Below are 25,313 nucleotides of genomic sequence, written 5' to 3' on the forward strand. Positions count from 1 at the left end.
TTTAACATTTGGTGAAAAAGTCCTCTTTGTGTCTCAGGAGGTAGACATATATGTTTTACTCCTATTATATAAGACAAGAAACTGAGCCACCCATTCAGAAGGAAAACAATGTGGGAGAAGTCTAGGTGACTTTAGGAACCAATGCTACCCCCATCATTTTGGAATCGGCCAGCCCAGCCCCAAGCAAATGGCCTCTCCACTTTCCAGTGGGTCTCCTGTCGTTTAAGTCTCGGTCATTACAAGAAAATGAAGGAAAGCAAGATAAAATAGGAACTTTTTCTGCTTAATGAGCGAGTGCTGGTAATGCTTTCCCACTCCTGAAGATAGGAAGTCATCTTCGCCTTTCCCCTCCTAATCTCAGATGAAAGGGATGGAGTGTACTATGTAGGAGCTTTCATCTCCTCTTTTACTTAGGTTCTATTTTTGGTCTTACATCTCACCCAAGGATGTAGCTTGGACAAAAAGAGAAATAGGTGAATGTCAGCGCTTTGCACAGAGTTTAGGTAAAACCCATAGAAAGAGAGTATTTCTTTCCAGATAACTTCCGCCAGCATCCTAACCATCTACTTATCTGTCTAGTGAGGACCCTTGGAGGGCTGCCAAAATGATCAAAGGCTACATGCAGCAACACAACATCCCCCAGAGAGAGGTGGTTGATGTCACGGGTCTGAACCAGTCACACCTCTCCCAGCATCTCAACAAGGGCACCCCTATGAAGACCCAGAAACGTGCTGCCCTGTACACCTGGTACGTCCGAAAGCAACGGGAGATCCTTCGACGTAAGTGTTTTAATCCTGCCTCTGCCTCAACCTGGAATGACCTTTGCCCTAACTCTGACCCCTGGGATGCCTCAGTTTCCCCTTCATCAAGAAGGCCTGTGTGGCACTTGGGAAATATAAGGAAGCTGGCAGGTGGATTTGGCCTTCATAGTTGCTGTACAATGGATTGACTTATGTCATTTTCTTCTTCCACAGTCCCTTACAACCCCGCCAGGTATTTTGACAAGTCTTTCAGTGTGTGCAATGTACCTTGAATTTTTTGGTCCCTGCTTCCAACATCCTTCTCTTTGAAATCAAGTAGGTAACATGTGTATATACCGGGGGTGCCAAAAAAAAATGTATACACAGGATTTGTATTCATCTTTTGTTATCGGTATATAATATTACAATTTTAATACAGTTTTTTCCTTTCTTAAAATGTGTACATATTTTTTGGCACCCTCTGTAGATATATTCAGAACCTGACCCTATTACTTTGGGGAGGGGGTAGTGACTAAGTTCTGAAGCAATTTAAGGTGCTTACATTTACCCAAACTGGTAGAGTTGGGGGTCCTCATCTTGTGACCCTGACTAAAGAAGAAGCTACTCCTGGCTAAGGCAGAATACAATAAAAGTATTTGCCTTTGGAACTCTAACCAATCAATTCTTGTCATTCCCATTCCCATGCCCAAATTTCCTTTCGGTCCCAAGATTTCTTCCACTCAGTAATACCAAGAAATTCTTGTTTTGAAGTCTGGGGAAATTTGAACTTCATTTGAATGTCAAGAGTACAAATAACATAATTGTTTTTATTTTAGGAAAGTATACTTTCACATAATACTTTAATTATTTTGATCCCACCCTTTTCCTAGGAAAATTTTGTATACGTTGTCACTCTTCAGCACACTGTCCTCTGAGTTATGGGCTTCTCTGTCTTTGTCAAGATATTAGTTTCCATCACTTTCTGTGTTGGGTTTTTTTCCCCTTTCACTAGATGGCCACTTTGATGATCACTTTTGTTTTCTATCACACACTGTTCAGAAGTGATTGTTTCAGTATTTATTGTCTCAATGTCCATGGACTAGAAAGGCCTTCATGGTGGAAGGAAAGGTTTTTTTAGGTAGTCATCTCATATTGTGAGTGTTTGCTCTTTTGTTGGAAGCATTAAAATGGATAGATTAGAAGAAGCAAAGTGAGAGCTCCTTGCTGCATAGGGGAGGAGGCTCAGAGTTGATCCACCATCCATGGTGACTCGGTCTGTAAGAATTTGTGTTTCTGACCATGAAGCAACTCTTTAATTCCTGAAAAGCCCATTATCAGGAGCCACGGTCTCCAGAGGCCAGAGAACCCTTGGAACCTGCCCTCACTCTAATCCAAGGCCCAGTCGACATCTTTAGTTTGAGCTGCCTCTCTGTGTTCAATGGGAGTTCCCTCAGAAAGGAAAGGGACGCAGGAAAGGCTCAGTGGAAGCTTCTAAAAAGACAAGAAGTCCCAGAAAATTTCTCAAGATACTTGAGAAGGAACATTGTACCAAAATTTATGATAGTCTCTGCAAGGAATTTTTAAAAATTCCTTGTTGTTGTTATTGTATTATTGCTCAAAGTCACATGAGACATAAAACTGAAGAAACATTTCTTCATCCTGTAAATATTATATGAGCACCTACTAGGGGCCAAGCACTGTGCTTGGCTGTAGAAAAGGGAACAGGTTCGTTTCTCCAGTGACTCACAACCTAATGAAGGCATGATATGTCTGAATAAATACTGACAACTGCTTTCTAAAGGCTGTTACAAAGGTATATACAAGGAGCGGCAGAGGAATTGCTAAACTGCCTGGATGCATCCTGGAGGGCTTCCTAGAGGAGGTGACATTTGAACCAAAATCTGATAGATGACTATAGCACACACAATCACGGGATAAAAATTAGGAAGTGAGATAAATGAAAGAGAGACACAAGTGAATGGAGTGGGAGGGAGGGGAAAGATGGGGGAGAATTTTTAAAAGGTATTACATGATCACAAATTTTCTTTAAAAAAACCAAAACAAATAAATAAATATGTAAGTAAATATACAAACAAATAAATAAATGGCAATATTCATGGGCCCATTTATACACATAGAATCTCCGTGTCCAAGCCAGCTTCTGAGCCTATATAAAAGGCTACTGAACCCAAATTTTCCAAATTTTATGGGCAGTGAACATTTTCTGTCTCTTATTGCCCCCCACCGCTAGCTCCCATTAATCTGGAAAGAAGTAGAGGAGAGTTGGTGGTGGCTGGAGAACATGGGTCTAGTTTTTCAAAAATTGAGAGAGGCTAGGTAGAGTCTGGATGTTTCTGAGCACTTACAGGCAAGTCAGCCTGGCTGATCCCGTCATGCTCTGGGTTCTGAACACCATGCCAGCTGCGGCCTCCTCAAAGGGCAGCTGACAGACAGGCAGCCCCCACAGTATGGGCGGTTGTGAATGTGTTTCACACCCACCACAGACAAAACTTCAGGAGTTGGTTTTATCTCCACCTAAGTCAGATTTGAAGGCTTTGTAGATGTATTGTTTGTGGGGTTTTGTTTGTTTATTTGTTTAGCAAGAGCGAATTCAAAGTCGGCTGGTTAGAAGTCTTAGAGTCTCAAGGGCTTGTTTCACATCCTGGTTTCTGCCCCACGTCCATGTGACTTGGGACAAGTCTGAACTTCAGTTTGAGTTAGAGAAAGACTTAACCAGTCTGAACCTCAGTTTCTTCATCTATAAAATGGAGATAGCAATACTTGGTACGTGGAGAGGTCGTGAGAATTAGATGAAGGGACCCATTTAGAGGACTTTGTTCAACACCTCACCACACGAAAGGTTTAATAAATGTCAACTGTTATTACATCTGTTCACGTCAAGGAAAGAAGCTCAGATTAATCCTGGGTCCTTGGGCTTATCCAGACTGGCTTTGGCTATTATTCATAGTTATTCCACAAGGCCCCAGGGAGGAGAGAAGATACTGAGACAGAACCCCACTGAGCAGGCAACTTCTCTCTGCTCCTCTGATTGTCCCTAAAATAACTGCAATTAGATTGCTGCTGTGAATACCAAATAATATAAGAGGTGTGAAAGCATTTTGAAAAGAATAACCTCAATAGGAATTTGGGTCATCATCATCATCCTGACTAAGGATAGATGTTCTAAAGATAGTTAGGGCCCTTTAGGCTTTTACCCAGACCCATTCCACAGATGGGGAAGCTGAGAGACTGGAAATTTAAGTACTTGGCCCTACGTTATCTCATTGAGTCAGTAACTTCCTGCCAGTAAATTTGGCAGACTCTCTCAGGTATCTAAAGGAGTTGTTGGGAACCAGTGAAAACAGAGCCCCAAGTGGCTTGAGAATCCTCAAAGTAGGTGGGACCCAAATAAAAGGGGGACTCAGTGACATGTTCAGTCCATCAACCAGGGAGATGGCTCTTGACTTGGCCAGTCAGCAACTGGTGAAACAGAGCCCAATACCACCTGCAGCTGGGGTGCTAAGTCCAGATGGGTTAGGGGCCCACCGCTCCTTGTGACGGACCAAAATGGAAATGAATCCCTTGATCAGTAGTAAGTTCCCCGTTGCTGAAGGTGTACAGACTCAAGGACCACAAGATAAGGTGTGGTAGAGGGGATTCCAGCATTAAGTAGTGGCCTGACTTTGAACCTTAAGGATTTTGGATCCAGTTGTCTCTGAGACCTGTGGGAGTGACTTTAGGAACCGAGAAAGAAAAACATCAAGGTCCAGAACATGGAGACCAGCCGTTAGGAAATGAATCTGTTATGTGTCCTTGCTCAGCAAGGTGTTTGGCCTCTATGCTTATTCATCCGTAAAATGGAATCAATCACCCTGATGAACCCTGCTTCATGCGGATATGAGGAAGAGATCAACAAAGCTGTCTTCTTCCATGAGTAAATATTAAATCTCACTTAAACCGTATAGGCTAGGGTATCACCACCAGGCAAGCCGCCATCTTTTTTCATTCAACGAAAATGTACGGAGGGTCGTGATATGCCTGGGTTCTGGGAATGGACAGACAAGAAGCATCATTCCATCTGCATTTATCTTTCTCCAACTCATTAAATGCCATTCCTAAAAGAGTCCTATGTTTGCCGTTATTTCCATTTGCCATCTTTCAAATGTGTGAGTGGGTCTGTAAAACCTTTCCCTCATAAGTGGACCCCTGGACACACACACACACACACACACACACACACACACACACACACCATTGCCTATGAAATTATCTGAGATCTAAAGAACTTCTCTTTCCAACACAAAGCTCCAGCTATATTTATTTCAAAGCTGTAGTCAAAAGGTTTTGTGTTTGGGGTTTTTCTAAGAGCATAACATTACAATGTAGATACCTAGGATAAATGAGGAAAGAGAGGGGTGGGGAGAACTATTTTCAGTCTCTGAATATTTTGTCTAGCTGCAAATCATCCCTTTGAGTAGTTTCTCCCTAGACCTGAGACTTGATTGAGTTCATCCCCTTGACATGAAAATACAAGAGTTCAGGAGACCGTGTTGCTTCATGTCTCAGGCCAGCGAGCTAATGGAAAATAATAATAATAAATTGCTCTTAAAACAATGGTTGGCCACATTGGAGCTCCTTCAAAGAAAGGAAAGGGGTGGCTTTGGTAGAGTGACCTGAGGTGGGCAGTGAGGGGGCCTGTTGTGAGCCTCCTGCCTGCACCCTCACAGGCAATAACAGCAGATGGCAAAGCTTAGGGGAGAAGAATGTAAGTGTTTTTGTTCGTCTGTCTGTCTGTCTACCAAGTGAAGGCTACAGACCCTATCAAATCTACTCCTTTCTCTTTTCAGAATTCAACCAGACAGTCCAGAGTTCTGGAAATATGACAGACAAAAGCAGTCAGGATCAGCTGCTGTTTCTCTTTCCAGAGTTCAGTCAACAGAGCCAGGGGCCTGGGCAGTCCGATGACGCCTGCTCTGAGCCCGCCAACAAGAAGATGCGTCGCAACCGGTTCAAATGGGGGCCCGCATCCCAGCAAATCTTGTACCAGGCCTACGACCGGCAAAAGAACCCCAGCAAGGAAGAGAGGGAGGCCTTAGTGGAGGAATGTAACAGGTAACACAACCAGAAGCTCACCCGAGCAGGCGGGCAAACACATGCACCTGAGATCCATCCCCTCAGTCCTGGGATATTGAAATACTAGTCACCCAGATAAATGTGGCTAAATCGGGATTTCCCAAAGTGTGTTCTGCAGAACCCTGATTTTTACTTCGTTAATATATAAATTTGAGGAACATAATATGCATATGTACTTCCTTTTAGGAAGTTGTGACGTACATTAATATATTAAAGGCTCTGAGAAGTCCTGCAGTCAAGAAATCCACTCAGCTTTGTTGACTTGGTTGTTAACCAGGGAATCTTTTTTTTCTGGGGCATATCCCTATGAACTATTATTATTCCAGGGAAGATACTCTGAAGAGTGCCAATCTAAAATATGATGCCAGTGAAATGAGAATCCTGTGTTTGCCCTTCATGTAAACCAGGGAAAAGATATTCCTTATACAGACTGGCTCGGGCCTCAACCAATTGTATACCTACTGGTCCAAAAGGAAACTTAAGAGGAGAGCAAGATGAGTTGGATCTGTGCCTCCCACTCTGACCACACTGATTAGAGTTCTCTTTGTATCTTAACAACTACATGTAATTTTAAAGAAAACGATGAGAAATCCTTGAGATACCTTTTCCCTTCATTCCTGCCCCATTGTCCCTGACGCCAACAGTGACTTCCTAAAAAATCTGCTCTTTGCTCTGGCCAGGACCTGTGGGCTCTCTGTCTGCGTCTCTGTGCTGGGCTGGGCTGGCAGCGGAAGGATGTGATCGGCGAGGTCAGGCCAGAAAGCGGGGAGGCCAAGGGATCAGCTGTACATGTCACAGAGTCCTCAGGCTGTGCTCTCTCCCCCTGCCAGCATTCAGGGGTGTCTAAGAATCTCTCTGACCCCATGGAATTAGGGGTTTACCCGCAATGATAAAACTAGAGACCAGCCATCTCTGTATGCCCTCCTTTATACCTCACCGAGCTTGCCCTTTGTGGGAGATTCCTGCAGTACAGATAAGGGATCTGGCTTTTCTGGCACCTTTCTGGGGTGCCTAAACCCCAAAAGACAGAAGTCCTTTAGGGTGCCATGAAGGGACTCAGACAGCCAGCGAAGAACTTGCCTTTTGTAGGTTGGGAAGAGTAGTAACGTAAGGCGGTGTCAGAAAGCCCAGTCTGGACCTTCCTCCTGAATTGCCTGTCCCCATCTTGCTCTCTTCGTGCTGGAGCCACATCAGAGGCTAAGCCCCTGACTTGCAGGCAGCAGAGCTTGCTCAGTATGTGTGGTCAGCCCCACTCTAGTCATCTCATCAGAGAACTGCCTGGGCGATCTGTTCTCCAGACAGGCTTTTCCCTGGGCTCCCAACTCTCTGCTGGGCCTTTTTACACTCTTACCCGAGACCTCTGTGATTGTGTGTTTGGGACCAAGCACAGGTACCCTCTTCCTGGCTGCCCTCACTCACCCTCTCCCCTCTGTTCATTCTCAGGGCAGAATGTTTGCAGCGAGGTGTCTCTCCATCCAAAGCCCATGGCCTGGGCTCCAACCTGGTCACTGAGGTCCGTGTCTACAACTGGTTTGCAAACCGCAGGAAAGAGGAAGCGTTCCGGCAGAAGCTGGCCATGGACGCCTACAGCTCCAACCAGACACACAGCCTGAACCCCCTCCTCTCCCACGGCTCCCCCCATCACCAGCCCAGCGCTTCTCCTCCAAACAAGCTGTCAGGTAAGCCAGCCCCAGGCCCCATTGCCTCGGCTACCCAACCAGCCTGCTTCTCCCAAGGGTCTCATCCGGCTCAAGAGGAGGAAATGCTTTGGGATGGTCCAAGGGCCGGTGCCCACCTGTTGACAGAATGTTCTTGTGAAAATAGTATGTGACTGTGGTCGTTTCCTGTGAATCCTTCCTTGGCCTCCAGGGAGCCCTTTGCCCTGTTCTTTTCTAGTCCCCTTGCTTCTCTCTCTGTGGCTGCTGACTCAGCAGATCAGTGCTGCCATCAGGTTAGACAGAGAAGGCTGCCTTGTTGGGAGGCCAGGTCCAAACTGCAGGCAGAGCAGTTGCCTCCTCCACTGTCTCCATATCCCACCTCAGAGCTCTGTCCAGCTCCAGTAGGAGAAGCCCAGGGTCCTCTTGGGAAGGGCCACTCTATGGGCCTGTGCTTGTTGGCTTCTGTGCTCTGCCAGAGTCAGGGCAGAGTCAGTCACCTGAAATCTTTGCTGTGATGAATTGGCCCAAACCGGCTGAGTATCTACTGTGTGCTTCTGTGTGCCAGGCCCTGGCCTGGACTAGGATGTCTCTGCTGTGGTGGGTGTGCTGGGCAGGATGGAATCCCACATCTTCATTGTGGGCACGCTGAGTGTGGCATCAGGCGTAGGCTGGGGTGAGCACTTCTTCCCCTGGGGCTTAGTTCATCTGGGAAACCTGGCTTCCCAAAATGGGTGTGCTTATTGAGGCCGGGTTCGTGGCTGTGTGGACAAAGTGTGTTAAGTGCTCCTGTCTGCTCTGGGGAAGGGCTTGTGAAAGGAGAGCCAAGCACTGTTTCTCACTCGGTAGTGGTTCTGAAACTTGTTCCTCCCCTTGCCTGCTGGTTGCCCTTCTGCTGGGAGAGGCCTGAGATCTGGACCTGACCTCACTAAGTGTTGTGGGGGACAGGCTCAGAACCACCAGCTGGGCGGTAGCCACACATTCGTTCCACGCCGTGCCCTCCCATAGCTTGACCTCTTCAGGGGTCTCTGGGAGCCTGCAACTGTCCAGCATGAAGCCTGGGCCAGGACTCATGGCTCGTCCACATGGGGAGCAATTTGTGTTCCTCTTGAGAGGCTCCCAGACCAACATGGGCCTGATTGCAGAAGAACTTAGCCCTCTTATGGAAACTCAAAGCAGGGCTCAGAGGGCGGTGGCAAATGGCTTGTGGCCGGCACTGAGCAGGACTGGAACAGTTGCCGCCTGCAATGGATCCACGGAGCTGGAGCTGGGAGCTGCAGGGGGCGTGGTTGGGGCAAGGGGCATTATTGAGAAGACAATGGCTATTGTGCTGGGACTTGTGATCTCCACACCAAAGTTAGGGAGCCTGCAAGCCACACAAAGGCCCAGCAGCTTTCTGACAAGCTGGGGTTGTGGTGAGGTCAGCACAGGGTCATTAGCTTAGGCAATGTGTACTGACAGAAAGCCCAGAGAGCTGGGGCTGGCGGCACAGCAGCAGCTCCTAGAAACCCGGCAGCCCAGAGACCCCTCTGATTAGTCTGAAAAGGCACGTCCCCCTGGAATTGGCCTCTCTGGGGTCCCCAGAAGTCTTAGCCTTTTTAAAAATCATGAGATGGAAACTGAGGCCTGGAAAGAGGTAGTGACTCATCAAAGTCACACAGACCGATGGGCAGAACAGGGATTAGAGCTCAGGCCTGCTGATTCCCATGCCATGCTTTGCACAGCACAGGTACACGCTGAGTGTACCAAGTCCCAACACCATGCTAGTGGTGACTAAACCACACATCCCTGCCCTTGTGAGCTTATTATGTGGTTGGAAGATGATGTACCAGTATGGAGTTCCCAGAACAAGCTGGGGGTTGAGATCACGTTTGGGGGCTTTGTGCATCAAGAAAGACTACTATTTATGGAGCCCTAGTTGTGGGACACTGTATATTTTCAGTGGCTGCCTTTCCTTCTGCCTTAATTTTCACTCAGGGGTCATCAAGTTAGTCCTTCTCTACATCTGGGGACTGGATTCTCTGGACTTCATTTTTAACCGGTTCTAACTAGCCAGGTTAATTCTCATAACTACAGCATGGCCAATTCATGTAACTTCTCAGAGTCTGAATTCTTCTCTGTAAAATGGAGACATAGTACCTACCTCCTAGGGTCCATGTGAAAGTTAAATGAGAGAATGTATACACACCATCTTTCCCCATAAACCATAACTACTATCATTATCATTATTTTTGTTACCACAGAGGACTAAACAAGTGGCAGTAGAAAAAATGACAGGCAGCAGAAAGCTATTTCCTTTTAAGTTTCACATACTGGGACCTTGTTCCTAAGAAGTAGTGAGATGTGCCTTGGCCCTGGAACTGGAAGTGCAGGTGGCCACTGGGCTGGTGGCTGGGGTGCAAGATGCTGGGATCGGCGCCTGTGTCCCCTTCTCAGGCTGCCGGGGGTAGGTGGCACATGAGCTGTGACGGGGCCCCTAGGGAATGTGCCTGGGGCTAGGCAGACAGCAGGCTGGAGCCCAGTGCGCAGGGAAGGCTTTGGTCTGCAGAGCTGCATGCTGCATTTCCCATCATGGTGCCCATGACCAGGGTAAGGTCTTTTGGTCTCTAACCAGTCCCAAAATGGCACTGGATGCAGAATACAAAGAGAGCTCTGTGGTAGCCGAGGAGAAACTAACATCCAGAGTCAGCACATCTGAGGCTGAGCTGGGGAGACAAGGCCCCGGTCCCCCAATCCCACACCCCCTCCCCTTCAAACACCAGCCTCTGAGTCAGGAGGACTGGAGGTACCTTAGAGACAAATCTTTCCCTTGGAGCCTCTGCCTGGAGGGGAGCGCATCCCTTCGCTAACTGAGCCCCTTCCCTCCCAGCCACGCTTATTGCGTTGTGGCCCACTTGCCCACAATGACCACGCTGTGACCCTGGTCCTGGAATGTCCTGCACAATAGGAGTGGCAGGAGGAGCACTTTGCCTCTGTCAGCGGCTGATTGGTTACAAGGTGCCCTACAAACACACTGTCAGCAAAATCAGCTGTTTTCAGCGTGGCCCCTCCCGGCTTTACAATCACACATCAGCATGCAGCCCAGGGTTGTCATGGCTTTGTCTCCCTTACGCATGCTTAATTGACAATTAAGTTGGGGCTTTGAACCAGCCTGGCTGCCGCTGATGGGCCTTCATCTTTCCAGTGAGTGCCACAGGGACACCCTTTGTTTGCTCTTCTTGGGGGCCTGAAGTTACTGTAGCAGGCTGCAGGCAGCCATTTATCTTCAGGCTGGAAAACCTTTATCTGCACCACCACCCCATTCCAACTCTCGCCAGCAGGAGCTGTCCCTGGTTATAGGCCTCATGACAGCCCATTCTGAGGCCATTGAGCCGGCCTGGAGTGATGGCCCCTATCTCCATTCTGGAGTGGAATCAAGGGAAAGGCCCCCAAAAGGTCAGAGAGCAGGGCTGTGGCAAGGAAAGGGACTGGTTGGAGACTGGTGCTCATATTGATCTGCTCGAGGAGGAGGAGGAAGTTGGCGTGGGATGGGAGCTGGGCTAGCCTTGGCCCAAACCATGGGATCTGGCGGCGTGATCTGTGGTGGCCTTGATCACTGTACCCTTTGCTCCAATCTGCAGCAAACTCACCTGGCCACCTCCAGCACACTCACCTGGCCGCCTTGAGACAGAAGGGAGGGGCAGAAGGTCTTCATCAGCCTTCATTTACCCTACACATAATGTCCTCACTCTTGTAAGATTACTTTTTGAGTGGAGGTTAGGGGCTCATTCTCCTGGAAAGAAAATGAGGCACAGGCGCTAGCAGAAGCCCTTGCAGGGTACCTTTCAGCTGCCCCGAACCACAGCCTCTTTACCTAACATGTCTCTTTACCTAAGACAACGTTTCATTTCTGTGGCTGCTAACCCCTCCCTCCCTTTGAACTCTATTCCTGTCTCTCTCTGAGCCCAGTGGACTTGATTGCCCTGATGGTCAGATGAGAGCATCCTGCCTCCCCTTCACCCCCAGTCTCATCTCCCAAATTGGCTGCAGGAATCTAACCCTGGGTCTTAGACAAACCAAACTCTGGGCTAGGATATCTGTATGTTGCTATTGTTTTCCCTGATGCCGAAACCCACAGGACCCAAGGAAATCTCAAAAGTGCCCACAATGGCAGGGTTGTAACTAAATGTAAATCATAGCAACTAGTGTTGATTGAGCACTTCCTGGGAACCAGGGCCATGGGCTGAGCACCTACCTTCATCGTCTTTAATCCTGACAGCAACCTTGATGGGTAGAAACCATCTGTATCCTTATCCCCATTTATAATCAAGGAAAGTGAGATGGTTAGAAGGTAAGGAATTTACCCAAGTTCATATAGTTAGTAAATGGCAGAGACAGGGTTTGAGCTATTATACACTGTCCATCTCTTTTTGCTTTATACTAAGAACTTTTCAGAATGTATATACTAAGAACTTTTCAGGCATGAAAACCAACACACACACACACACACACACACACACACACACACACACACACAATCCCCCCACAGGCTCTTCTTCTCCCGTGTTCTTGCTGCTCCACTCTGAATGACAAAGAGGCTTTGGGAGAGCATGGCCAAGGAGGTGGGTAAGGGTGGGGGTCTCCCATTCTGGCTAGTTTACTGCTTCCCCACCCACCCACCCAACTGTTGACCCTGACCAAGGTGGATGCTATGCCCTGTCCAGGGAAGAAATCAAAGCCCCCTCTTTCACGACCCCATCCCCATCTGGGTGGGGATTTGAACTGCCCTTGCAGTCAGCACTGTCTGGGGCACTAAATGTCTTTAACAACTTAATGGGGCTTCTTAGACAGTGCAGGCACCTCAGCTCACCTCTGGAACTCCGCCCCCTCCCTGGGCAGCAGACAAGGGGAGGGGTTTTATGAGGGCAGTTGTAAAAATATTCATCTCAGCAGCAAACCCCGTAATAAATAAGCCCCAGTGTCCCTAAGTAGCAGATTATTTCAGTTCAGATGAGAAACAAATCCTGCCGTGAAATGTCTGCTCTTTCAGGAAACCTTTTTGTACTGACTTGGAGTTCAGTGGTGGACATGGCCCCAGTGTTCTCCTTCATAGGGACTTCATCTTACTGCCATTTTATCTGTTAAATTTGAAGGTCATTTTATCTTGTGGTATCACCCCCATGGGCTGCCACTAGATTGGGGAAGACAATCAGGATATTAATGAGATTAAGAGTCCTGGCCTTCAGAGCATTCTGCTAGCAGCCTTCTTCTGATAGGGGACCAACCCTGGCCTGCATACAAAGAAACCTGGCTGCGGAGCTGGCGGGGCTCCCAGCCTCTGCACAAAGGGGCCAGGAGATACTGGAGTCCTATCACTGTAGGCAGCCTATTGGCCATGCCTAATCCCCCTGAAGGACCCTTAGAGGATTCAAGGACTCCTTGTTGCCTCCAGTCAGCTCTGAGGAGGAAGGAAGCTGCCTGCAAGCACATACCCCTGGCCTGCAGGTAATGGGAGAAGTGCCCTTGGACTTTGTTTGTTGAAGGTTTGATGAGAACTGACAGGAACTTGGAGAGAATTAAACACCGAAGGTGCTGAGAGAGGCAGAAATTTGTGCAAGGGTCTTTGAAGCTAATTGCTTGATGGGAAGGCACAAGATCTGGCCTTATGCCTCTACGCACTTTCAAGAAGTACCAGCACAAATGGGGAAGAATTAAAAAAGGAAAAAAATATATATGTGTGTGTGTGTGTGTATGTATATGTATATATATATCCAAAAAAATCTATACTTTTTTTTTTTAATTTATTTTTTAATTCGTTTCAGGTGCACAAGACAAAGCAAAACTTAGACGTTTATCATTTATATCCCTCACACTGTGTGAACCCCCCTCCCCCATCCACTATCCCTCTGTACGTTCCCCAAATTAATTTTCAAACCCCCATGACCATCTTGTGGTTACCGACTATTTTTCAAAACCTCTCACCTTCTATACACATTTTAAGAAAGGGAATAACTATTAAAATTGTAGTACTCAATATATACCAATAACAAAAGATGAATACAAGTCACGTTTGACTTCTGCAATTACAAGAGGTGCTCAAAGTGGTTACCATCAGCGTAATTTTAATACAGTATATATATATGACATATATATGATATATATATTATATATATATATTATATATATATATTATATATAATATATATATATATATATATATATATATATATATATATATATGTCTGTCATATATATATGAAACATGGCCCCCAAATCAAATCAAATCAATTGTGGTCATCATCCTAGCTGTTTCTAAGAACTCTAGTAGAGGGGTTGGCAAACTGTTTCTGTAAAGAGTCAGATAGTAAATATTTTAGGCTTTTCAGGCCACACTGTCTCTTCTCATAACTACTTGACTCTGTCTTTGTAGAGTAAAAGCAGCCATGGACCGTATGTCAACAATGAACATGGCTGCCTTCCAGTGAAACTTCATTTATGGAGACTGAAATTGAAATTTCCTTTAATTTTCACGTATCATAAAATAGTCCACTTCTGATTTTTTTTCCAACTATTTAAAAATGTAAAAACTGTTCTGAGCTCATGTCATACAAAATTAGGCTGCTTTGGCTCATGGAGCACAGTTTGCAGCCCCCCACTCTAGGACAACATTTCCTAAGCCTTACTGCACTTTGAAATCAACTGGGGAGCTTCTAAAAATCCCAGTGCCCAGGCCAGCAACAATCTCAACATTTAATATACACTGAAGATACTCTGGGGAAATGCTTTTATAAATTCAGAGGGCATAGCAACAAAATCATGGGCTATAGAGGCAGATCTGAATTCCAATCTCAACCTGGCCACTTACTAGCTGTGTGACCCTGGGCAAGTCTCTGGGATCTCTGAGCCTCAGTTTCTCAATGCGTAAAGTGAGGACACCCACTCGTGCAGGTGCTGGAAGGATTCATAAGATGATATATGTATTATCCCTGGACATAGCGGTTCTCATCAATGGTGACTATTACTATTCCTTGCGGAGTCTGGTTTGTTTTGTTTTGTTTTTCCCTCTTTCCCTCTTGGAGGCTCCTTCCAATCTGATTTTTAGAGAATTGAGTATTTCCAACAAGATACTGATTTTGGTGTTTGTAGCAGACTCAGGCTGGCTTCTGGTAGCACTTGGAGTTTGCAGTGTTTTCTCATTCTTCCAAGGACTGCTCTGTGACATCCATGAGGCATTTCCAGTGCCATGGGCATTTAGTGCAAATACACTAAACAGAGAAAGCTGGGAAGCACCAAGGATTGTAGTGGGGGGCCGTGGTCTAGTGACCATGTAGCGGGAGGTCAGGTTCATAAGATGACCCTGAGTTTCCTATACTAAATAGGGCATTTTTCTCTTTTAATTAAAGGTGGTGTGAGTGAGTACCCTGCTTATTAGTAATTAGCCCTGGTAACCTGCCAATTGGAGTAGAGGTACTTTCCTTGTGGAGGCTTAATCTGAGACACTTATTGGCCTTTGTTCTTAGGAGGGAAGCTCCCCCAAACTTTAGGCAAAGAGTAGTAAGAAGGGGATGGTGGACATAACCCTTGTAGTGAGCACAGGAAGCCTCAGAAGGTCCCCAAGGCTGATTTTCTGGAAGCCACTTCCCTCAACTTGTGAGCATGTCTCTGCTTAGACGCCTTTCCATTGCCTCTGCTCTGGCTTCAGCAGCTCCTACAGAAGCACACCTGTGTGAGTTTAGACACTGAGGAGTTGACCACTGAGACTCTGTCTCTCTAATGCTTTCAGAAGGTCAAGAGCCAAGTTTCTCAGGACAAGTACTGGGCATGTCCTTCCCAAGTTGGAGGGACACCATGGAGATGATCTTTAGGATTTAATGATTTTCCCAAGGGGAATCTATACCCCCCGCCCGCCCAGGCAAGGTGTTCACATACAGTGCCTTGTCTGGACCACACTCAGACCTGTGTGTCCAGGTAGCAAGGTGTAGCACCCAAAAAAAACAGGCTTGGGCTTGAATTGTGGTTTGTCACTCTCTGGTGATACGGCCTCACACAAGTGACTTAGCCTCTTTGAGCCTCAGTTTCTTCATCTGTAAAATGGGGATCATGATGTCTATCTCCTTTGGGCTGTTGTAAGACTGAGATGTGATGAAATGTGGCCAGTGCCAAGCACAGTGCCTAACAAGGAAGGAGTGATTGGATTGACTCAGGAACTCTCAGGGCACTGAGAGAGGCAGAGCTTTGGATCTTCCTGGGTTCTTGAGCAGGGTGTGGTTTGCAGTTTCTCCCTGGAAGAGTTTCCCTTTTCATGAACGCTGCTTATCATCTGAGACAGCAGAAACAATGAAACTCAAGGATTAGCCAGATCTGTGTCTCTCAAATCTCCTTCCCAGGCCACATAAAAGGCATCTGGAGAGCTCATTAAAAATACCCATGGCTCCCCCTCCACCCACATCTTTTAGGATCAGAATTTGGGGTAGGGGATCAGGCAAGTGACGTTTCATCAAACTCCCTAAGAGATTTGGATGTACAGTCTGGACTGGACATTGCTAGGCTAGATGGAGCGAGAGGGTTCTAAAGGGGTTCACAATGATCCTGATGGCCCCTGAGCTAGGAATTGTGAGGCAGGACTAGGATTCAAGAGACCTGAACCACTAACGAACAGAGGAGACCTTGGGCAAATCACTTTTGAGGGATTCTGGCAAATGAAGGTGTTGGACCTTTCAGCTCTGACCAGTTATTATTTGGAGACTGTGTGTAGCATCAGGTCTCGGGGCGCAGGACTCCGCTGCTTGAAGTAACAGAGGGAGGTTTGCCATTGTGATGTTTTATTGTTCAGCTCATCATCTCTCTCTCTCCCTCCTGGTCTCCCTCAATCCTGCCCCATTTCAAGAACTGTGCTGTTAGAAGCCTTCCACCTTTATTAGGGACCATTAGAGCTTTACAGCACCAGCAGATTAGGTGGGGCCAGTCACAATAAACAGATTTATAATGGGTATATAAAGGAGACACCTATAACTGCTGGAGGTTAACACTTTCAGGCCCTTTGAGTGGCAGCTTGCTTGCCCATGTCTTCTGGCCCTGCCCACTGCAGGGCACCTCTTCCTGGTTGGCCCCTGTTGGATGGGGTTGGCAGTGAGGCCCCATGAGCTCTTGCTCAGCAAAGGTGGAAAACCTCTGTACAATATCTCCCATTTGGGTAACATGAGTTTGCCCAGGGGGCACAAAATAGGTGCTTAATTTGTCTCAAGATGTTTTGTGAATGGAGCCTTTTCCTTTTTCTTGAGAATCCTGGTGAAGTATCAGGTTTGTATCTTTACCGGTCAAAGGAAGAGAAACAAGCCCGGTACATCTTATCCTCACCGTGAAGAAAGTAGTCTCTGAAGTCTCTCAAAATCGAGCTCCCTGTGCATGTGTTCCAAATGGTAGCATTATGGGCTGTAGCGACATCTAAGACCGAGCTGGCGTTCTTCACCACTGAGTCTCCAGCCCACGACCCTGTGAGTGGCACATGGCAGACATTCCATGTATTTGTGGAATGGAGATATCTGTTGTGGAGGGCTCCCTGTCCAGAAGCGTAGTGCATAAATCCCGTTTTATAATCTGTTTGTTATTCAGCTGTAGAGTTAAACTGAGCATGGAATTAGTTTCATTTTACATAGTGTGTGTATATATTATTATTTAAAGCATAGTTTTCCCTTTTTCTTTACCCCCCTTTTCTAGAAGCAATGTTATCAGCTCTACCTCCATTAATACTGCTTAACCAAAGTATACAGTTTCTCAAAAAAAAAAAGAAAAAAAAAAAAAAACGAAAAAAAAAAACCTCACCCTTCAATGCTACCGGGAAGTTTCTAAAGAAACGTATTATTTTTATTTCTCCCTAATGGTCTAGTAATTTCGTTGACTAGTTTAGTTCTACTAGCTTGTTTTATGTTCTACTAGATTAGTTCCCTTTAGCATCTCTTGGGCAGGAAAGGAGCTAGAACAACTCTTCCTGAGTTTCTACTGCGTGACCTCGGGGTCTAGAAAAGGGACGGGACTTTTTGCAAATCAGTCATTTGGAGAGACAGAAAGGAAACTGCCCAGCTCTAGGCAGGCACCAGTTCGGGGGGTGGGGGGTGCCGAGGGCCTCCCTGAGCACTTAACTGGCACTCCCGTTCAATGGAAGCCAGTAATCATCCAGCTTCCCATGTCTTTTTGCCCAACACCTGGTGCTCCCTGGGACCAGCATCCATAAGCGGGTGATCATTGGCTGTCTGTCATGATGATGGTGATGATGATGGCGGTAATGATGTTGACGGCGCTGCCCTCCGTGACGGTGATGAAGAGGCCGGGGGCTGGCCAGGCAAACCCCCGTAACAAGGCAGCTCTGACACTTGCCAGGCCTCAAAGGATCTTCTCCCTCAGTGTCACCTCCCAGTAGGCTCCTGCTCATGAATAGGTCGCAGTGGAAAACCTCTCTTTTCTAAGGCAATTTTATTAGCCCTTTAGTCACAATACAGATGTCTGTTTATAGGACCTAACTTGTGTGGACACCCAGTGGCTCAGTCTGCTGATGGCTTTATAGCCTTCCCCCATAGCCCAGACCCACGAGAAGCATCATCACTCTCCTGGTCAGCCAAGCCTCGGGGCCTTTGTTTCAGCCACATGAGCCCTGCCCGCGAAGGCCGCCTCTCAGAAAAGAGACCCCAGGAGCCAGACTGCAGCAGGGCTCTGTCTGTCCCCACAACTTTTAGGTCTAATGATGTCCACCATTAACCCTTCTTAGTTTTACTCTGGATTCCTCTGGAGAAAAAGGCATTGAAGTTACTCACGTTGCCACAGTAAATCCTCATTAATTGATTCTCCTTACCCCCAAATCAACCCAATGGGCCTAAAACTGGGTTCTAATATGGTGAGTCTAAATTCGGGGTTCCCACCTGCAGCCCAAAATCTTTCGAAAAGGTAAGCCTGTGCTAACGGAAGTACCTGTTCCCATCCCCCTTACGGCATCCTAGGTAATGGGTGCTATGCTTAGGCCTCAAGAAGTAGAGAATGTGTGGGTTCCTCACAGGTATTCCATGACCGCTCTTTACACTGAGTAAAGCGCTGTCCAAAATCTCAGGTGTGAAAAGGGATATTTATTCCTCAACGCACCTACCTCATATCTTCAAACACGAAATTGCCCAAATGTGCCAATACTAGTTCATCATTGTGGTTATATTTTAATCTCTCTCCTTCTCTCTTACTCCCCCCATTCCTCCTTCAAAGTGTATGCCTCTCCCTAACCTCAGAAAAACCAGGAGCTTTAGAAGATAAGTGTATACCACTACCATTCTCCCCTGCTCAACTCAACAGATTGAAGGTGAAGGGAGTGTGGAGCCCTTCGTCAGAGGTGAAGTGTAGGTCATTTATCCATCAGTTATTTATTCCACAAATACTTATGAGAGCCTAGCGCAGGCTAAGCTCTGTGTAAGATGCGGAGGAGACAATACAGAAGACAGAAAAGGTCCTGCCCTCTTTGGGCTTATATTCCAATGAGTGATACAGCCAAGAAACAAGCAAGCAAAGAAAATCATTTCGAACTATTAATGGGTCATGAGGGAAGGCTCAGTGTATCTGAAGTCAATATACTTGGGACTTACGGGGAAGAGGGAGAAGGGTCAGTTTCAAAAGACCACTGACTTGCTGGGAGACCCTTAGCAAGAGGGAGTGAAAATGACCTTCTCTTCTTCCAACCTCAGCTTTCCACTCTGTCACATGGGCATCTGTGACACACTGAGAAGCAGACTGTGTAAAACACTCACAGAGGAGAGGACTTCTCAAATTCTTGAGTGCCGGCCTGGTTTCTTTCCCCTGCAACCTTGGTCTCTAGGCTGAAGTGTTCATTGCAAACCATCTGCTGTTAGCCTGCAGAAACCAGCTCTCTGGTAAAGACCAGGCTGGTGGCTGGTGGACCTTGTGGGGAGGACAAGCGGAGTTTGTGTCCCTTCTACCTCCTCACGTGTGCAATTTTCTCAGGTGCACCGTGTACATTAGCTTCTGTGCTCAGCCAAGATGCTTTTGATGGAAGACTTTTTTTTCTTTTCTTGGTTACATTTGCTTTGATTTTTATAAGAAAACCAGTTTGTGGGCTTCCCTTAAGTATCACTCAACTTTTACTCCTTGAGTTCAAGAATGTTTACCGTCCCCACGGGCCTGTCTGTGTTTCTCCTCTTATGAATTGGGCTCCTAACTAGGCCACCTTGGGTAGAAAGGGATCTGGAATTGAAGCCAGCCCACTGTTTAAATTGCTTTCATCTTACATCAGCGTTTTCCTCCCAGGCTTTCAGATTTTTAATCTCCTAAATTCTTTGCAAACATTCATCTTTATCCCCACAGAGGAGGTAGTATCAATAAGAACTGGCAGTAGTCCTGTGTTACCAATGAGGAAACTGAGGCAGCAATGCTAACTCATTTGAAAGCCTTCATTTCTGGAGTTTCCAGTTTCAAGCCGAGGAGTGGTTCACATTCTTTTATCCCAAATGAGTGTCTCTGAAGTTCACCAGACTGAATCATTTGTGTCTCCACTTCTTGCCTCAAGAAAGTGACTCCTGTTTGGGAAAAGAGGGAGCGGATTTCTAAGGATGTAAGACTGGACTGTTTCCCTCTGGTCCCCTCCCAACCCTATGTTTTGGCTTCATAGGAAAGACAGCTCTGTCTACCCTGTGATTGATGGGCATGGTTGTTTCCTTTTGGAAGAGCTTTCTCCTTCGCACAATCCCTCATAGTTGAGTTTAAATTCCCAGTTTCCAGACCGAACAGGGTTGGGCTGAGCTCTGCATGAGGTTAGGAACACAGGGGAAGAATGTGTGTGACAGAGCCCTGGCCAGTTGAGTAATGTTTACTCTGTTGGTGGCTGGTTCGGTCACTCACTCACGCTGGCAGAGATCCACCAGCCAGAGGAACATTCCTGCATTATCAGGGATGGGAGATGGGCTTTGAAATGTCAAGGGTGAAAGGCATCCCACCAGATTCTGGGTACACCTCACAGACCCCAGGGAAAGGGACCCCCAGGCTTCAGTGCCGAAGGCCACGTGCGGCAAGCTGAGCCTCTCATTGCCCAGGGGGCCCTACCTCCCTCTTCTCTTCTTAGTAAAAGAGCAATTCTGGTCATGCTTTCTGGGCTGACATTACTCTTCTGTTTGCCCAGCATTTTCTCTCCCAGGAGAACCCAGTGCTTCTCTAACCTTATTTTATTCATTCATAATTCTGGCTTCTGAGAGAGGGAGGTCTGGATGCCCATTTTATAGACAAAAATGCCAATGCCCAAAAGTTGACGGGCCCAGAATCATCAGAGTCAAGGCAGAGAGATAACGAGTAGTAGCTGACAGTGTCTAGATGCAGGTGCCTTGTTGATTTCTGGAATTGTGGCATTCGGGGTCTCAGCTGCCTTTTGAAGTTCTTAGAGAGCTGCATTAGCTACCCAGGGCTCTCTGTGGATCTAGCCCCTGAAACACAGGTTTCTGAGAGGTCTCTGTGGTTAACAACATGCTGAGCAGCTCCCCTCTGGGGTCCTCCTGTGAGGCAGTTGCTGTCTGTGTTTGAACACAGTCAGGTCTATAGAACCCAACACATGCATCATAAAATCCACCATGCTTTGCAAAGTCATGCAATAAAAACCACGGGGCTGATGGGAAAAAAATAGGTTTAAGGGTACAGTACTCAAAAACATCCTTAGGGACACCTTTTAAAAAGATAAGAATCTAATAAAAACATTAACAGAGTTTTAGATCTGTTACATGGTTAGAGATCCATCAATGCTGTACAATTAATAGGGCACTTGGCCTTGAAAATGAAGTTTGCCTGTGGAGGTGGGTGTTGGAAAGTTTGAAGCTTGTGCGTTATGGTCTAGAGGACGCAGGGTTATCTGAAATCAGAAGGAAAGTTGTAATTGCAGATGTGGATAGATGTGGCTTATAGCACATGCGGTGAGCTGATGGTAGATGGTAGATGGTTGATGTTTGACAGGTGTGTGTGTGTGTATGTATGTGTGTGTGTGTGCACATATAAACAGAAGTGCATTTAGTGTATTTCTGTGTGGTTCCATTCATCTGGATGGAGATTTTGGAATTCCAAAAGCAACATGTGAAATTCATGTTGCATTCAAATTATTCCCTAATATATCAGTAGAATTGGAAGAGATCCACACTTTCAGTACAGGTATCACCATAGAAACTGACTGCATTTTCTCCTTCTGCCAGGAGGATGCTCCCTTGTTGTGGGGCATGGATACTGAAAGCAGCTGAGGGCTCGTTTCCTCATTCAGTAAATTTTCACAATTTCAGGCCCTCTGCTAGGCTCTGAGGATGCAACAATGAGTTAAAAAAGCTGTCTCTTTCCCTAAGAAGGAGAGAGAAGTAAAGATATCATCAGAGCATTATAGAGCAGGGTGACTGACTCCTGCTATGAGAGTCTCTACTGCATGTAAAATACAAAGGGCAGAGCCCATAACTACCAGGATGAATCAAGGAGAGCTTTACAGAGGAGGTGGCATTTAGCCCTCTTAAAGGATGTGGCATGGAGAAGAAGGGAAGAGCTTTCCAGGCAGAGGGAACAGCATAGGCAAAGGCACAGAGGCAGGAGATGGTGGGGCTTGTGTGAGGAGTGACAGGTGCTCTGACATGACTGACTGTAGGGGATGAGGTGAGAGATGATGCAGATAAGACAGGCCAGAATCCTAAAGGCCCAATTCTGCCAGTCTTAGGTGTTTGGGCTTTTCCAGAAGGCAGTGAGAGGCCATCATAGGTTTCCAAACAGGGCCGTGACGTGGTGCAATTTTGTTTTAGAAAGAAATCCCAAACCCTGGAGATGGGTACTGGTGCAGAAAGGCAGGGCATGGAGATGCTAGCTTCTTGGAACCATAAGCTTCTTTCATATTTTGACACTTCTGACCAGTTGCATTGGATAGAAACCAAATGATTTGTTTCTGTCCCCCATACCGTCAGAAATTCAGGAATAGCATCATGACCCATGATGCTGAGGACTAGGAACAGATGAAAGTAGGTAACCTTACCAGGGCCTCAGGGATGTCTCTAGATTCCAGCTGAGATGCCTGTTGCCGCTCGATACACTTGCTGTGTGGTTCATTGGGCCAGTGATGGGGACGTGGCCAGTTAGTGACTTGGGCCAGGAAGTGAGTGGGAGGTACATGGCCACCTTCTCGCATTGCCATTTCTCTTATGGGACCTCTGTGGCTATTAACCTGGCATCTTTGGCCGGTCAGTATTAAAACAGAGCTCTCGTTGTCTGTTCGTTTTCAGAGCTTGCAATGGTGAAGGAAAAAGTAAAGATGTCATTCCACTTCTTAACATAGGCTCCTGCCTGGCACGTGATAATTGCTCAGTAAGGTTTTGTGAACTTAGTCTTCTGAAAAATGCCTTTTAGACAAAGACAGCCCCAAAATAGGAGGAAACTGTTTTCAGCAACTGTTATATGCCAAGCATGGTCTGGGTACTTTCACACCCATTAACTCATCAGTCTTCTTCCCAATAACCTAAGAGGTGGTGGGTATTGTTAACGATAAAGACTGAAGTTCAGGGAGGTTAAGTAGCTTCCCCAATGACACACAGCTATTATGTGGTAGAGCCAGGATTTAAACCCAGGTCGCCTGGCTCCAGAGCCTACTCTACTTTTGCCCTCATTTCAAGCACTCTTCTGAGTTTATTGAAAGACACAAGGACCTGGCCTCTCCTTCCTCTAACAAGAGCATCAGCAGATACCTTGTGATATACCCTCCACCTCCACACCCCCTTTTAGGTGGCTGGCTGATTGCAACCACCCTCTCAGGGGCCAGCGTGATTGCCCAATTCCTGGTGAGAGGGGCATCAGTGGGAAAGATGACAGGTGAATCTGGAGCTGATAAGTGGCCTCATGCCTAGCTCCCACCGCACTCTGTGTTGGTAATAGTCTCTTCCCCTCAGTGGGCAGACCTTCTGGTTTAGAGATGAGAAAGCTGGAGTTCACCTAATATGTTGATGGCAGAGCTGAGATCAAATCAGGGATCCCTAATTTCCAGCCAGATGCTATCCCTTAGCCAGAGGTCTTTAAAGGAATGTACAGAGGTCTAGGCCCATGTGTTTTTAAAAAGAGTAGCTCCACCGTTACATTTCTCATATAAGCAAAGAAAAGCAAGTCTGAAAACCAAAGCAGCCTTGGGTTATGCTGCCTGGATTCTAACAAATGGCTCTTGACTTTCTCTTGCCAGACTCCCTTGTAAAGAAGGCTTTTGTTTCCTGTGGATATCTTTGGTTAATTATTTTTAATAATTAGGTAGCCTGTGGTAAGGGAGAAGCCTCCCCGTGACCCATATTTGATCATCAGGGGGCTGGCCCTCTTCCTTCAGCCAAATTAAATAGGCTAAAACCAGAATGTGTTTGACTTGAGACTGAATCGATGATGGGGACAGGCTAGGGGGTGAAAACACACCTGACTCCCAGTGTTATCTCCACTCTCTCAGGAGCAGAGCATCTTGGGGAGGTAAATAGCTGGTGAGGGAGTCAGAGAAAGCAGGAGAAAAGCAGGGTGAAGTCCAGTTCCTCAAAAGGAAAGAAGAAGGGGGCAGGAGCCACACCTCCCTCCTGAACTGCTTCCAGGGCAAAGCATCAGTGGTCCACCGGGTTAAGATGCTTTAGAAACTGTTCTCCATGGAAAGATAATTCCATTCAGTATTTAGAATCTGCCCTACGTGGTCTAGAACTCTGGAATCTTAGGACATATATCTTGGTGCCCATCCCTACATCAGCTCTCTCCCTCAGCATCCCCACCCCTAGTTGCCATTTATTTGGCATTGTGCTAGGAGATATTTATAGATATTATCTCTCATCTGAAAATAAGGAAACGTTCTCTCCATTTGATGAGAGGAAACTAAGGCACAGGGAGAGAATTTTCCCAAGATCACACATCTGTTAAGAGCAAAGTCAAGATTTGAACCTGAGTTTGTCTAGCCTCAGAGCTCACAGTCTTCCCACTGTCTCTCCTTGTTAGAGAATTCATCCTTTTATCAATCTGAACCCTGCCTCTTTTCCTTTGGATCTAGCTCTGCCTTCTGCGCTCACAAGTTTCAGATCTTTCTTCTTCCATATAACAACACTGTGAGCTAATCTGAGTGGAGAAAAGGGACCGAATTTAATCCAATGGGATGGAGTAGAGGGCGATCGATAGGAAAGCAGGGGGGCTACAGATAGATGCAGAGAAAGAAAGACAGGACTGGGTAGGGGGTGTTGGCTTGGAGATATGGAAGCCTTTCCGTCTTTTAACTTCATGGCTCCTGTTTCCCCAAAAATGTAGTGCCCCAGACCAATAGCCACCAAATTCCAGTGCTGCCCCACTAGCAATACCACATTCACTGACAGCCCTGTGAATCAAAGGATGGGGAAAACAAACAACAGAAGAAGACCATAGAGCATGCATTAAGCCACTTCGCAGTCAAACACGTTGCTCTTGAATTTGGAGCCCTGCCTTAGCACTTGTTTGTCTTCTCCCCAGCCTTTTGAAGCTCTGGGCCATGTCAGCCGTGGGTAACGTCCTTTGAAGAATCCAAGGAAAACTGGCTTGGGTCTCCTCTTGGCAAGCTTCATTTTAGGGAATTGGAGGCAGCTTCCCTGGCCCCTCAGGGGACTTTGTAGTCTCCTCAAGAAGGAGGCAGGGCAGCAGGGGAAACAGACCAGCAGAATCAGTATACTTTATACAGTCATGGTTCATCTTGGGAAACTGGGCAAAAGCAGAAGTACAGCCAAATAGTTGGCCCACCTCTCCAAATAATTTCATGCTTTAGCATTTGGTCTCCCTCCCT

At 46.6% G+C, this 25,313-nt stretch overlaps 1 protein-coding gene across 6 annotated transcripts in view; it reads left to right on the forward strand.

Moving 5' to 3' along the window:
• Positions 1-25,313, forward strand: part of HNF1B (HNF1 homeobox B) — a 51,556-nt gene that overhangs the window by 4,625 nt on the left and 21,618 nt on the right. For 3 of the 6 annotated variants that reach the window (XM_019732599.3, XM_019732600.3, XM_074319553.2), the window contains exons 2-4: positions 580-779; positions 5,588-5,852; positions 7,317-7,552. In XM_019732599.3, the coding sequence (XP_019588158.3) occupies positions 580-779; positions 5,588-5,852; positions 7,317-7,552 (701 nt within the window). The remainder of the gene's footprint in view (positions 1-579; positions 780-5,587; positions 5,853-7,316; positions 7,553-25,313) is intronic. The other 3 variants (XM_019732601.3, XM_019732602.3, XM_019732603.3) reach the window with 1 other exon arrangement.

This window comes from Rhinolophus sinicus, chromosome 12, assembly GCF_057876585.1.
Source record: "Rhinolophus sinicus isolate RSI-liver-muscle chromosome 12, RSI-T2T, whole genome shotgun sequence".
NCBI classification, from domain to species: domain Eukaryota; kingdom Metazoa; phylum Chordata; class Mammalia; order Chiroptera; family Rhinolophidae; genus Rhinolophus; species Rhinolophus sinicus.